This window comes from Lampetra fluviatilis, chromosome 4, assembly GCF_964198595.1.
Source record: "Lampetra fluviatilis chromosome 4, kcLamFluv1.1, whole genome shotgun sequence".
Classification (NCBI taxonomy): Eukaryota; Metazoa; Chordata; class Hyperoartia; order Petromyzontiformes; family Petromyzontidae; genus Lampetra; species Lampetra fluviatilis.
In genome coordinates, this window is record NC_136278.1 from 14,860,105 (window position 1) to 14,873,647 (window position 13,543).

A 13,543-nucleotide genomic window follows, 5' to 3' on the forward strand; every position below is an offset into this window, starting at 1 on the left:
GGCCGACTCCCACCTCGGTGGGAGAGGTCAGGAGTTTCATTGGCTTCGCGTCCTATTACCGACGGTTTGTCGCGGATTTTGCGACGATTGCGAAACCCCTACACGCTTTAACGTCAAAAGGGGTTCGGTTCCAGTGGGGACAGAAGGAGGAGGCTGCTTTCCGCTCCCTTCGGGACGCTCTGGTGAAAGCTCCTCCCTTGGTTTACCCCGATTTTTCTAAGCCCTTTTTGCTTGACACCGATGCGAGCAACACGGGTATTGGGGGTGTGCTTTCCCAGGTGGTTGACGGCGTGGAACGGGTGGTCGCGTACGGTAGTCGGGTGTTGTCTCCTGCGGAGCAAAGATATTGTGTCACCCGTCGGGAACTGTTGGCAATTGTCTATTTCATCCAACAGTATCGCCCATATCTGTACGGTCGGCATTTCACCGTCCGCACAGATCATGCGGCACTACAGTACGCCCTGCGAGTTCAACAACCATCGGGACAATTGTCTCGATGGTTGGAGATTCTCCAGGACTTTGATTTTGAAACCACCTACCGTAAGGGCGTTCGCCACACCAATGCGGACGCTCTGTCGCGCATGCCAACCACCTCCGAATGTGCATGCCTCCTGGGGTCTGGACGTTGCAGGCCTCTGGGGGACATATCGGTTCCGGTCTTGGCGGCCGCCGACGACGACGAAACATTGATTACAAATTCGATCGCACAACAGGGAAAAGATTCCCTGTTGGGGTTGCCCATCACTGAATGGGGGCGCCTCCAGATGGAGGATACCTCCCTCCTCGGGTGGCGTCGTCGCGTCGGGGGTGCTGCGCAGGGGAGGGGTGATGCCGACGCATGGGAGATGGTGCAAGGTCTGCTGATGCATTGGGACGGGAAATCCCATCGACACCGGCTGGTGGTCCCTTCTGGGTTGCGGGGCAAGGTGGTGTGGGCCGCTCACGAGCGCCTCCTACACCTGGGGACCCAAAAGACCCTCGCCTTGCTCCAACTTGATTTTTTTTGGCCAGGCATGCCGAGGGATGTCGGGGATTTATTGGGGTCATGCCCTCGGTGCGCGCAACGAAAACATAGTATGTAGCTGCAGTAACTGCAGCTACATAGGAGGGGCAACCCCCAACGAAGTGGGAGGGCCCCCCCACGAGGGCCCCCCCCCAGCGAGGTGGGAGGGGCCCCCCCCAGCGAGGTGGGAGGGGCCGCCCCAAGCGAGGTGGGAGGGGCCGCCCCAAGCGAGGTGGGAGGGGCCCCCCCCTGCGAGGTGGGAGGGGCCCCCCCCAGCGAGGTGGGAGGGGCCCCCCCCAGCGAGGTGGGAGGGGCCCAGGCGCCGCAGGTTCAGCCGCAGGTGAAGGTCGCCTCCACCCTCAGCACGGCCACGGGCTCACGAGCACACGCGCTAGCGGCCAGCAACAAACAGTGCACGCATCTCCCACAAGGTTGTTGTACACTCGTGGAGTAGATAGGGACAGGTTTCGGGAATTGAGCCAAGGCGTTTGTAAGCGTTTTGGGGAAGAGACGATGGTGGTGGTGGTGGGAGGAGGAGGAAGAGGAGGTTCCATACCGGGACAGTGGGAAGGAAGAAGCGGATCGAGCAGTGTGTGAGTGAGTGTGTGGGTGAGTGTGTGAGTGGGTGGGTGTGTGTTGTGTGTGGGTGAGTGTTGTGTGTGGGTGAGTGTTGTGTGTGGGTGAGTGTTGTGTGTGGGTGAGTGTTGTGTGTGGGTGAGTGTGTGAGTGGGTGGGTGTGTGTTGTGTGTGGGTGTGTGTTGTGTGTGGGTGAGTGTTGTGTGTGGGTGAGTGTGTGAGTGGGTGGGTGTGTGTTGTGTGTGGGTGTGTGTTGTGTGTGGGTGAGTGTTGTGTGTGGGTGAGTGTTGTGTGTGGGTGGGTGTGTGTTGTGTGTGGGTGAGTGTTGTGTGTGGGTGGGTGTGTGTGTGTTGTGTGTGGGTGGGTGTGTGTGTGTGTGTGAGTGTGTGTGTGAGTGAGTGAGTGTGTGGGTGAGTGTGTGTGTGGGTGAGTGTGTGAGTGGGTGGGTGTGTGGGTGAGTGTGTGAGTGGGTGGGTGTGTGGGTGAGTGTGTGTTGTGTGTGGGTGAGTGTTGTGTGTGGGTGAGTGTTGTGTGTGGGTGAGTGTTGTGTGTGGGTGAGTGTGTGAGTGGGTAGGTGTGTGTTGTGTGTGGGTGAGTGTTGTGTGTGGGTGAGTGTTGTGTGTGGGTGAGTGTTGTGTGTGGGTGAGGGTGTGAGTGGGTGGGTGTGTGTTGTGTGTGGGTGAGTGTGTGAGTGGGTGGGTGAGTATTGTGTGTGGGTGAGTGTTGTGTGTGGGTGAGTGTGTGAGTGGGTAGGTGTGTGTTGTGTGTGGGTGAGTGTTGTGTGTGGGTGAGTGTTGTGTGTGGGTGAGTGTTGTGTGTGGGTGGGTGTGTGTTGTGGGTGGGTGAGTGTTGTGTGTGGGTGAGTGTTGTGTGTGGGTGGGTGTGTGTTGTGTGTGGGTGGGTGTGTGTTGTGTGTGGGTGGGTGTGTGTTGTGTGTGGGTGAGTGTGTGTGTGGGTGGGTGTGTGTTGTGGGTGGGTGGGTGTGTGGTGTGGGTGGGTGTGTGTTGTGTGTGGGTGGGTGTGTGTTGTGTGTGGGTGAGTGTGTGTGTGGGTGGGTGTGTGTTGTGTGTGGGTGAGTGTGTGTGTGTGTGAGTGAGTGTGTGTGTGGGTGAGTGTGTGTTGTGTGTGGGTGAGTGTTGTGTGTGGGTGAGTGTTGTGTGTGGGTGGGTGTGTGTTGTGTGTGGGTGAGTGTTGTGTGTGGGTGAGTGTTGTGTGTGGGTGGGTGTGTGTTGTGTGTGGGTGAGTGTGTGTGTGTGAGTGAGTGAGTGTGTGGGTGAGTGTGTGTTGTGTGTGGGTGAGTGTGTGTTGTGTGTGGGTGAGTGTGTGTTGTGTGTGGGTGAGTGTGTGTTGTGTGTGGGTGAGTGTGTGTTGTGTGTGGGTGAGTGTGTGTTGTGTGTGGGTGTGTGTTGTGTGTGGGTGAGTGTTGTGTGTGGGTGAGTGTGTGTGTGGGTGAGTGTTGTGTGTGGATGGGTGTGTGTTGTGTGTGGGTGAGTGTTGTGTGTGAGTGAGTGTTGTGTGTGAGTGTGTGTGTGGGTGAGTGTGTGAGTGGGTGGGTGTGTGTTGTGTGTGGGTGAGTGTGTGGGTGAGTGTGTGTGTGGGTGAGTGTGTGAGTGGGTGGGTGTGTGTTGTGTGTGGGTGAGTGTTGTGTGTGGGTGGGTGTGTGTTTTGTGTGGGTGAGTGTTGTGTGTGGGTGAGTGTTGTGTGTGGGTGAGTGTTGTGTGTGGGTGAGTGTGTGTGTGGGTGAGTGTGTGGGTGAGTGTGTGTGTGGGTGAGTGTGTGAGTGGGTGGGTGTGTGTTGTGTGTGGGTGAGTGTTGTGTGTGGGTGAGTGTTGTGTGTGGGTGAGTGTTGTGTGTGGGTGAGTGTGTGTGTGGGTGAGTGTGTGAGTGGGTAGGTGTGTGAGTGGGTAGGTGTGTGTTGTGTGTGGGTGAGTGTTGTGTGTGGGTGAGTGTGTGAGTGTTGTGTGTGGGTGAGTGTTGTGTGTGGGTGAGTGTTGTGTGTGGGTGAGTGTTGTGTGTGGGTGAGTGTTGTGAGTGGGTGGGTGTGTGTTGTGTGTGGGTGAGTGTTGTGAGTGGGTGGGTGTGTGTTGTGTGTGGGTGAGTGTTGTGTGTGGGTGAGTGTTGTGTGTGGGTGTGTGTTGTGTGTGGGTGAGTGTGTGTGTGGGTGAGTGTGTGTGTGGGTGAGTGTGTGAGTGGGTGGGTGAGTGTTGTGTGTGGGTGAGTGTTGTGTGTGGGTGGGTGAGTGTTGTGTGTGGGTGAGTGTTGTGTGTGGGTGGGTGTGTGTTGTGTGTGGGTGAGTGTTGTGTGTGGGTGAGTGTGTGTGTGTGGGTGAGTGTGTGAGTGGGTGGGTGTGTGTTGTGTGTGGGTGAGTGTGTGGGTGAGTGTGTGAGTGGGTGGGTGTGTGTTGTGTGTGGGTGAGTGTTGTGTGTGGGTGAGTGTTGTGTGTGGGTGAGTGTGTGAGTGGGTAGGTGTGTGTTGTGTGTGGGTGAGTGTTGTGTGTGGGTGAGTGTTGTGGGTGGGTGAGTGTTGTGTGTGGGTGAGTGTGTGAGTGTTGTGTGTGGGTGAGTGTTGTGTGTGGGTGAGTGTTGTGTGTGGGTGAGTGTTGTGTGTGGGTGAGTGTTGTGTGTGGGTGAATGTTGTGTGTGGGTGGGTGTGTGTTGTGTGTGGGTGAGTGTGTGAGTGGGTGGGTGAGTATTGTGTGTGGGTGAGTGTTGTGTGTGGGTGAGTGTTGTGTGTGGGTGTGTGGGTGGGTGTGTGAGTGAGCAGGGTGTGTGTGGGTGGGTGAGTGTGTGAGTGAGCAGTGGGTGGGTGAGTGAACGGGGGAGCGGTGGTGCAGCGGTTGGCGTGCTGCACTTTCGACCGGGCTACTCGGGTTCGATTGCTGCTCAAGATCAACACCAATGACGAATATCTGAACCGGTCCTGTATCTTCCCTGGGTCGACTGAGTCTCAAGTGAGTACCTGTTGCGGTGTGTAAACATCGCCACTGGGGAGACAAAGGCGGCCGGGCGTGGTGCTGGCCACCAAAGGTGGGACAAAGTCATTGTTATGCAAGTCCAAGTCGAGTCGCAAGTCATCAAATTCATGACTCGAGTCTGACTCGAGTCCAAGTCACATGACTCGAGTCCACATCTCATAGGTGGGACAAAGTCATTGTTATGCAAGTCCAAGTCGAGTCGCAAGTCATCAAATTCATGACTCGAGTCTGACTCGAGTCCAAGTCACATGACTCGAGTCCACACCTCTGCTGGCCACCCACCCCCTCGTGTGCCGTTCCAGTCTTCATAGGTGCTCGCTAACAGCACTTGCCCCTACAGTTTGTTAAGGTTACAAGGGAGATATTTTTCTTTAATGGGGAGGCTCGTGAAGGACGCTGCTACTGGACAGTTGGAGGCAGTCACCCTCCAGCAACAGCGGAGGCCAGAGGAGCGACGCTCACAACAACGAGCGGAGCACCGGGCGGATAAAACGAAGCGAGTTGGCAGAGTATGGGGCATAGGTGATGCATCTGTCAGTCATCTCAGTGACTGAGTGGGTGGGTGACTGAGAGTGTGGGTGGGTGTTCTTGTGACTTGAAGTGTGGTTGTGAAACTCGGTATGGATGGGACGACACCGTATTCTGGATTGAGCCCTCAGCCTGGGTGGAGGAAGTTCACGGTGACCGCGGCAGCAGCGGCAGCAGCGTGACAGGGAGCGAGTGGCCAGGGTGAGAGCTGGACCAGCATTCTGCTGCGAGCGTTCAGCAATCCCTCGATGCGTTTGCTGACTGCAATACGAAGTCAATTGTGGCAATTTTGATGACCTTAGAAGGGCTGTCGCTATGGCTTGCTGACAGCTCGTGTGTGTCTGTGGCTTACTGAATTCCCGTGTGCCTCCAGGGCTCACTGTCTGGCACCGTCAAACAAAGGTAAAGGTCAGTTCTGCAATCGTGTTGCCGACTCGTGTCTGCGATGACAGAATATGGCTCCAACCGTTATACCGAGTCCTGTGTTTGGGGTTGCTTATTGATGATTATTGTTAGTACATTTGTAATAACAATAATCTCGTGACGACTTGTCCTGGCACGACTATACATATACAATGTAGCCTGTTTGTTACGTAGTGGGTGGTGGAAAGTGTGTGCGGTGAACACTTTCGCCTGGGGAAGAACCCGAGGTGGCGGTGCCCCTGTGCGTGACGAGGGACGTGGAGGCTCTCGCCCTCCTCCAGCCTCGGGACGCATTTCGAGCTTTTGCTTGGATGCCAAACGTTCCGGATTCGATCCGCTGCTGTGAATCTGGTACAACGCGGGCCTACGGTGGTACAGAGGTTGTTCCCATCGCCCACGTGCGGGCAGCAGCACCCGCGGTCTCCGACTCCCCGCCACCGGTGGCGGACACCGTGCGCCTGTCCGTGCGTCGCGCGGCCCGCTTCGACAATGCGCGTTGTTGTCGTCGTCGTCATCATCAATTCAGGAGCGCTTGGACCGACTCCCCTCCATTGGCTGCCAGTTCCGAGAAACGTCGCACCTCCACACACCAGGCGGCAGGCTGGGACTGGCACCCCACCGGAGAAGAGCCGCGCCCACCCAAATCCACCGCTGTGCGTCGCTCTCTTCAGCCGGACCCGCTGCCCGCCTGCTCTCACGGGACCCGCCGGCACCACCGTGGCTCCACGCGCCACGCCGGGACGAGTCAATGGAGACCCCGTGGCACGAGCGGCTCTCATCATCGGCACGTCCACGAACCAATTCCTTGTGGATGAGCCGACGATCCGCCCGCCTGGGTTTGATCTTAGGCGCCTGATTGGGCCCAGCTCACCAGCCAAGGCCTCCTCTGTGCAGCAGAACCTGCACCGGTGGGGCTTAAGCGATGACCAGATACTGCAGCCGCGGTGTCGGATGGACGGCGACGCGTGTCACTGAAGACTGTGTCCACTAACCAAGCCAAGCGACCAAGCGGCATCGCCACATTCTGCAAATGATGAATCTGCTGCCTGACTCGGCGCAAACGCCCCACGCTGAACACAAAAATCGCCCCCTCTTCCTCATCACACGCTGTGTGCTGTCATATTTTTTGCTCTTTTTTTTAAACTTGCTTTGACAATTTGTTTCTGCTGTTCGTTTTAAATGGAACTTGTAATCTCTATATGCAGGTCCAGTGGCAGACTGGGACTAAACATCGGCACGGGCATTATTTTGTAAACATACCGGCCCAAATTCGGGATATGGGCAATTCTTTTTTCATTTCATTTTTTTTAATGGGTTGTGAGACGAACTGTATACAAGTAGCTAGATTTACGATGTGACGTGCAGTGCTAACGTGATTTTGCCGTGCGATCCTCATTGGCCTCTTTGGGCTGGGTCCAAATACAAATGCGGGGCGGGTGAGGAAGAATCTTTGGGGCTCCCAAATATGGGGACTTAATGCCAACGGATTGTGTAAATAAGCAATGAAGCGTGCGGACACATTGGTGATAATAAATATTTTAATTTAAAAAATAATTTATATCACATTTTAAATTTCCCCACACATCAGCCCTCGGAATTGACCGGCCCACCAAGCATTTGTCCTGCGGACTGCTCTCAGGCCAGTCCGGGCCTATCCAGGTCCACATTACACTGAATATTAGGGATTTGTAAACCATGTGCTGCTCAATTTAAACACATGGTCTGGTGGTGATGATACAGCAGTGTTGTCGAACGTTTCAGTTCTATACGTGAGCGGTCGCATTGCTCCGGGCGGTCATGGATGTTGGCGCTTACCTGGAGCGGATCCGCTTCGTGGGCAGCACAGCCCCCAGCGCGGCCTCGCTCCGCGCCCTCCACCGTGCCCACGTGCTGTCCGTGCCGTTCGAGAGCCTCAGCATCCACTGTGGGGAGCCCATAACCCTGGACCTGGAGAAGATCTACCGCAAGGTGACGACGGCACGTCGCGTGCATTGGACGTTAACCGCATCGCGAACGGCATCGCGGGGAGATCGTGACCTGACCCGTAGCCCCGAGCTCCCTTCCTGCCGCCTTGTCTGGTTTCCAACATGAGGACAGTGGCTAAGGTGAAAACTCCGCCATACCTCACAAAAAAATTCCGGGACAAATGCGTTTCTCATTTGTCTCGGCCACTGAATTTTACACGTAAAATTTTACACGTAAAATTCAGTGTAAACGTGGTTCTGCAAAATTCATATGCGGCACATTGCAGTCATATCTTGATATGTATTCCATGGATCCCTCTTTATAAGTTGCTTTCCATTTCAGGTGTTAAAACGTTGATATTGGTAAATATCAAAAAAGATGTGGAAGTACACGGGCCGCGTGACAAGGCCGTTGCTTGCCGACAGATTGTGAAGGAGCGGCGAGGAGGCTTCTGCTACGAGAACAACGGCCTCTTCTCTTGGCTGCTGCGGCAGCTGGGATTCCAGGTGACCCTGTGTTCAGCTCGCGTACGCAACTCCGTCACACACCGGTGAGGACCCTGCCACTAGGCTCTCTTTCTGTCTCTCTGCCGGGGAATGTGATGGGAACAACAGGGGCCTGCCTCCTAGCCACAATAGATTGCTAGTTGACATTGCCCATTATTCTGTTCCCAGCTATCAAAATGTGTGTAGATATAATAATGGATCTGTAATTATTTAAGTAATATCACTCTTGTGTCTATCGAGCAATGATTACATCATAATTCCATGATTAAGTTATGTAACCTGTGAGTAAACATTTGCCCACTAATTTTCTTCTAATAATCGGTCCCATTTCGTTGATGATGTCTCCGGTTATACCACCTCGTTCAGGACCTTTCCCTTTTGTTTATACTCTGAAGGGCAGTGTTTACTTCGTCAGGTGTAACGTCTGGAATTTCCTCTTCAAGTTAAATTCCTGGGTATTTTAGATCTGCATTAACGCTCTCCACTAACTTTGAGATGCTATCTGTCACACCTGTCACGGTAATCTCTCTCCCCAAGGGCCCCATTTCTAATCAACCTATTTTGATGATTTTATGCTCCCGTTTCTTACTACGATGTCTTGAGTAAAATTTGTGTAACAAAAAATCTAGTTCGTGAGGTAACCATATATTTATGAATTCTGAGCAACAGATTTAAAATGCCTCGGGTATCAAAATGATGAAATCAACGTATTGGCGGTACACCGGTGCAGCGTGACATAAAACGTTGTCAAATCAAAATTTGAACTGACATTCGACGAGAAGTGACTTTGACGTACCTCGCAAGGTTTTCTGACCGGGGTTCCAAATCGCGGAAAATAAATAATTATTGCGAAAATGTGCCTTTAGTTTTTTTTTTTACCGCGCACCAGTGTGCCGTCAATCCGTACAAATGTTCACATAGCCTCTATAGCGCCCTCTAGTGGAGACCCTTCCAACCAGTGGTGGCGTGAGCAGGACACTGCAGGGCTGCACCTCTACCTGTTAACCGAGGCTCGAGCGCAAATGACTCACGCGGTGACTCGGGCTGCCGCCAACCAACCAGTCGCTCAAGGCGTGCAGTTTGATGATTCCTCGGGTATCGATTACCAATTCATGACTTGCGCAATCGGTAATTGATCTTGAAAACAGTTACCACTTTATTGGTAATTGAACCTTATGGCCAGACCCCGGGGTCCCATAAGCCCCCGGCTCTCGCATAAACATGATATTATAATCTTGATTTGAAGCTTTCGTGACTGCAGGAATCAATACTCTTTCGTTATTTCGGTAAAGTCACGTAGGTACAAATACAATAAAATAATTCACGACGTTTCTATCGCAACACAAGCAATCTTCATCAGGTGGAACAACCACAGCAAGAAAATGCTGAAGTAGGCGAGAGAGCTGCCGTGGCAAGAGGTTATATAGGTAAGAAAGGGGGAGGCAAGGGGGGAGAGAGAGGGGGGGGGGGCTGCGTGAGCACTAGGGGGAGAAGAAGTGAGGCTGTAAACAAAAACGTTGCTCTTTTCACCAATCGGTTTGAAGGACGGTGGCAAGTGTTGTCTTGTTAAATTAAGCCTTTAAAACTGAAAACTACTTACCTGCAGTACCTCTATTTAAATACTATAAAACAAACAAAATTTACACCCCTCTGTCAATCATTGTGTTTCTCAGTGTGGATTTGTGTAAACAGTACATACAATATTACGTGTTTTCAATGCGCTGTTCATATTGTAACAAGCGTTTATACCAATGTTACTCTTCAGAGTAGTGGGTCGCCGCTCCTCTTATCCGCATTGATACGAGCGGTATGTGGGCACTATGGCTTGACGACAAAAAAATACATATCTGCACAGATGTATACGGACAAGAGAAGTATTATCAAACAGGAGGAATTAATGGTGCAACGCATCTCATCTGTTAAATATCTGCAAGTAATAGGATTGTCATCGATTGCTCCTGGCTGCAGATATTGGTAGGTCACAAATAATAATTAAGATAAGAGAGCAGTTTCACTATATTATGTATACCGTTATGACAAATAAAGAACTTAAGTCCTGTAGGCAGTTTGAGAAGCTTTGGATAAGACTTATGATCCTGCCCATACACGAGCATGGAGTGCATTCGCTTGTTCAGCTCTTCTGCACATTCATCCTCGCTGCGCTTGGACGACACGACAACAGAATGATCCATGCCTGGTGGGTCGCGGCGTTTACGTGCGTGGTGGGATGGGTTCGCCAAAAATAAATCAATTAATTACGATTCTGACTTTCGTTTATTCGGGACCCCGGGGTCCCGCGATAAGGTTCAATTGTAGAACAGCGACAAAGCTGATGTCATTAAACCTCGTTTGGTGAAGCATTGTTTTTGTTTATTCTTCTCGTGATTGCCTACAATTTGGATTAATTCCTACGTAACTGTAATCGTGTTGTAATTCTGAATACCTTTGGCAATTTCTCTACTGATCCACTATTGTGCAATGTGCGCAATGTGCGCAGGTATGGCCCACCGTTTGATCACCTAATTATCCTCGTGACACTGGGTGCAACGGACGGACAGGAGAAGTGTCCATCGGCGCTTCCGTCGGGGGAGCGACAGCTCGAGAGGTTCGTGGTGGATGTTGGCTTTGGGAACGGCATGCGGGAGCCGCTGGAGATGGAGAGTGGGCGGAAGAGCGAGCAGGAGTCTGGGACGTTCCGGCTGCGCAGCGACTGCCCTGCCAGCTGGTGGAACCTGGAGGAGGCCTCGGTGGAGGAGGCCGGCGGTGACGGGATGGACCGACTCGTACGCCAGCGCAGCCCTAAACACCAGCGCCAGCACCACATTGAATTGCCACCTTTATCAATATCGACTCCAAACAGATGTTTCAATATCAGTGATACAAGATGAAGTGTTAATACCTTTAATAGAAACATGTGTGTGCCTTCATTGCTGAAAAATCACTACCGCATCTGCTGTTTCCCAAGCAGTATGTACATAGCTCCCCCACACCGTATGCCTGATACTATTAATGTTACAATTCTTGAACCATTTTTATAATGATTTTTGAAATGTTTTTCTTCATTTTCAATGATAAAAAAATGGCTTTTAATGCAATGAAATGACAGCATTACGTCGATGCAATGAACCACTGGCGGACGTGAACGGAAGTTCCCTCTGTCCGGGCGTTCACGAGAACAGGCTTTGTGACAAATTCGAACACGAGAGCATGAACATATCGCCACGTGCGTGTGAAGTTATGTGCATGCTGGTCTCGTCAAATACAACGTTAAAACGTTACGCGCTTGTGTAACAGTATTCACAATAGAGTACTCTGTACTGTACTCTGTACTGCTCTGTCCACTGCATGTTGTTGATATCATGAGCCATGCTTTATCTACGACTGGTTGAAGACATCACGAGTGGTATCCACTGCTGTTGATATATGTTTTATTGTCATGAACGAACCCAGAATACAAAGTAGATTACAAAAATAGGGAAAAAAACGCGGATAACGTGTCACAAGTATACACTGCTATTAATGATCTTGTTCATGGTCTTAATTAACATAAGGTAGATCTGAAACACGGGTAGGACCAATACCTCAGCCGTGGCTGATCATTGTTTTAATGCGGTGGGCTCACACGAAATTGATTTCTCCAAGATGAAGGTACTCTGCAAACCCACTGGCTATCAACAAAGATTTGTTCATGAAGCCATCCAGATATATAGACACAGACGCAATTTCAACCGAGAAGATGGGTACAAACTGAGTAATCATTGGAAGGATGGTATTAACCAGTTTAAGTCATAACTGGCTGTGATGTTTCCATCCTACCTTTCGATGTTAGCAGTTATTTTCGACTCTCTGATTTTACATGAACAGGTTCACACTAACACAGCCACCGTTGCTCGTGTCCTCGATGTGGCGGCGGTTCTGCGATCTTACATTGACATGCTAATCTCTCACAATACAATGGCCACCTCCGCATCCTCGTCGTGGAGGTAGCTCTCCTATCTTACATTTACATGCTAATTTCTCACATTAACATCACTAGCCTCGCCCACTTCGTTTAATACCCTTGGGCTACACCCATTTCAAACCTTTAAAACAGCCTGCCTCAGCAGCTTTTCCCCTCTTTTTTTATCCTGATGATGATTGCTTGTGTTGCGATCGAAACCGAGTGATATTTTTATTAATTTTTATTCACTTTGCATTTTTTTTGGTTATAATTCTTTCTTCTATCTATGTGACTTTACCGAAAGACCCAAAGAATATAGAGATAAACCTGTTTGCACATTAAGTAACATTTTACGTTCATTTTGGAAAATTGTGTTTTTACAACTTAATACTTAATCCTTTTTGCCAGATATCCTTTGTAAAACAACATCAATCTTCCCACTCATTTTGCAATGGAGAGCAGCATAGGGCTGACTGCATTTTAAATCGGACTCTCGTACTCTGGAGCCACAGAACCTCCCCATGACCCCAAACACCTCCATACTTCAACTGGCCAGAAATTGATTACCAAAATAAATTATTGAACAGTAATATTGAAACTCCGTCACGTTTTCTGGATTTAAGGTTCTTAACTTCACCTCCGATTAGCATGGTTGGCTACATATGGTGCGGAGAAAATTCACCATATATGAACGCCATTTGTTCCACCCATATCCCCATCACCAAGAGTGAGTACCTCATTTTACACAGCTATCTCTGAATGCAAGTTTTTGGGCAACTCAAAGTGTTTTTCTTTTTGGGAGATGACAATTAAGTACTTTATAGATGCAAAAAACTGCGTGATATTTTTAATTTATAATAGTTCATTGGTTTACATAACTTGTCCAGTTTTATAATAATGAGTTTTACTCCATTTTTATGTCGACCACAGGTGGATAATCAGCCATCTGATGTGGAGGACCATCAGGGCTGGAGAGTGCTTTACAAGTTCGAAGCAAAGCCACGGGAATTTCTGGATTTCTCAGACATGTGCCAGTACCACCAGACCTCTCCGTGCTCTGTGTTTGTATGTAAATCTCTGTGCGCCCTTCACACGCCTCAAGGTTGGGTCACCTACATGGGCCGACATCTCACCAGCACCACCGTCATTCCGGCACGGGATCATCGAGTCCGCAGGAAGAGCAAAGCCGTCCGTGAGCTTTCCGATGAAGAGATCCCCATCGTGTTGAGGGACCTCTTTGGAGTCGTTCTCAAACATCCATTGGTGCCAAAAGATGAGGCAATAATCCCTCCAGACTGTGATCAGATTTAACCCTTGGAATTAATTAAATATGGACGTTTATTTGTTCCAGCTCTGCAATCAATCAATATATATTTTATTAAACACGTTTGAACAGTCACAACGAAGGGCACGCTATATGCCAGTACGGTTGGCAGGTTTGGAAATTGCGCCCCTCTGGTTTGGCTTAATTCCCTAACTGGAACTTGTTTGGGTACACACAGTTAATGTTCGGGTACAAACGGTCCATTCTCTAATAAAGACAGCGAATGGGGGCGGGTGGGGGTATGAAAAAGATACTGAACATTAAAAGAAGAAGGGAACAAGGTGCAATCAATAATTTGAATGTT

General features: G+C 50.5%; 1 protein-coding gene across 6 annotated transcripts in view; it reads left to right on the forward strand.

Moving 5' to 3' along the window:
• The window catches only part of LOC144931600 (arylamine N-acetyltransferase 2-like), a 30,118-nt gene extending 16,575 nt beyond the window's left edge, over nucleotides 1-13,543 (forward strand). The window contains exons 1-6 of one of the 6 annotated variants that reach the window (XM_078855655.1): nucleotides 1,568-1,596; nucleotides 4,363-4,529; nucleotides 7,266-7,472; nucleotides 7,895-8,019; nucleotides 10,473-10,758; nucleotides 12,846-13,543. In XM_078855655.1, the coding sequence (XP_078711781.1) occupies nucleotides 7,302-7,472; nucleotides 7,895-8,019; nucleotides 10,473-10,758; nucleotides 12,846-13,226 (963 nt within the window). In that variant the 5' untranslated portion in view covers nucleotides 1,568-1,596; nucleotides 4,363-4,529; nucleotides 7,266-7,301 and the 3' untranslated portion in view covers nucleotides 13,227-13,543. Of the gene's footprint in view, nucleotides 1-1,567; nucleotides 1,601-4,312; nucleotides 4,530-7,265; nucleotides 7,473-7,493; nucleotides 7,610-7,894; nucleotides 8,020-10,472; nucleotides 10,759-12,845 lie in introns of those variants that run through there. The other 5 variants (XM_078855654.1, XM_078855653.1, XM_078855652.1 and 2 more) reach the window with 5 other exon arrangements.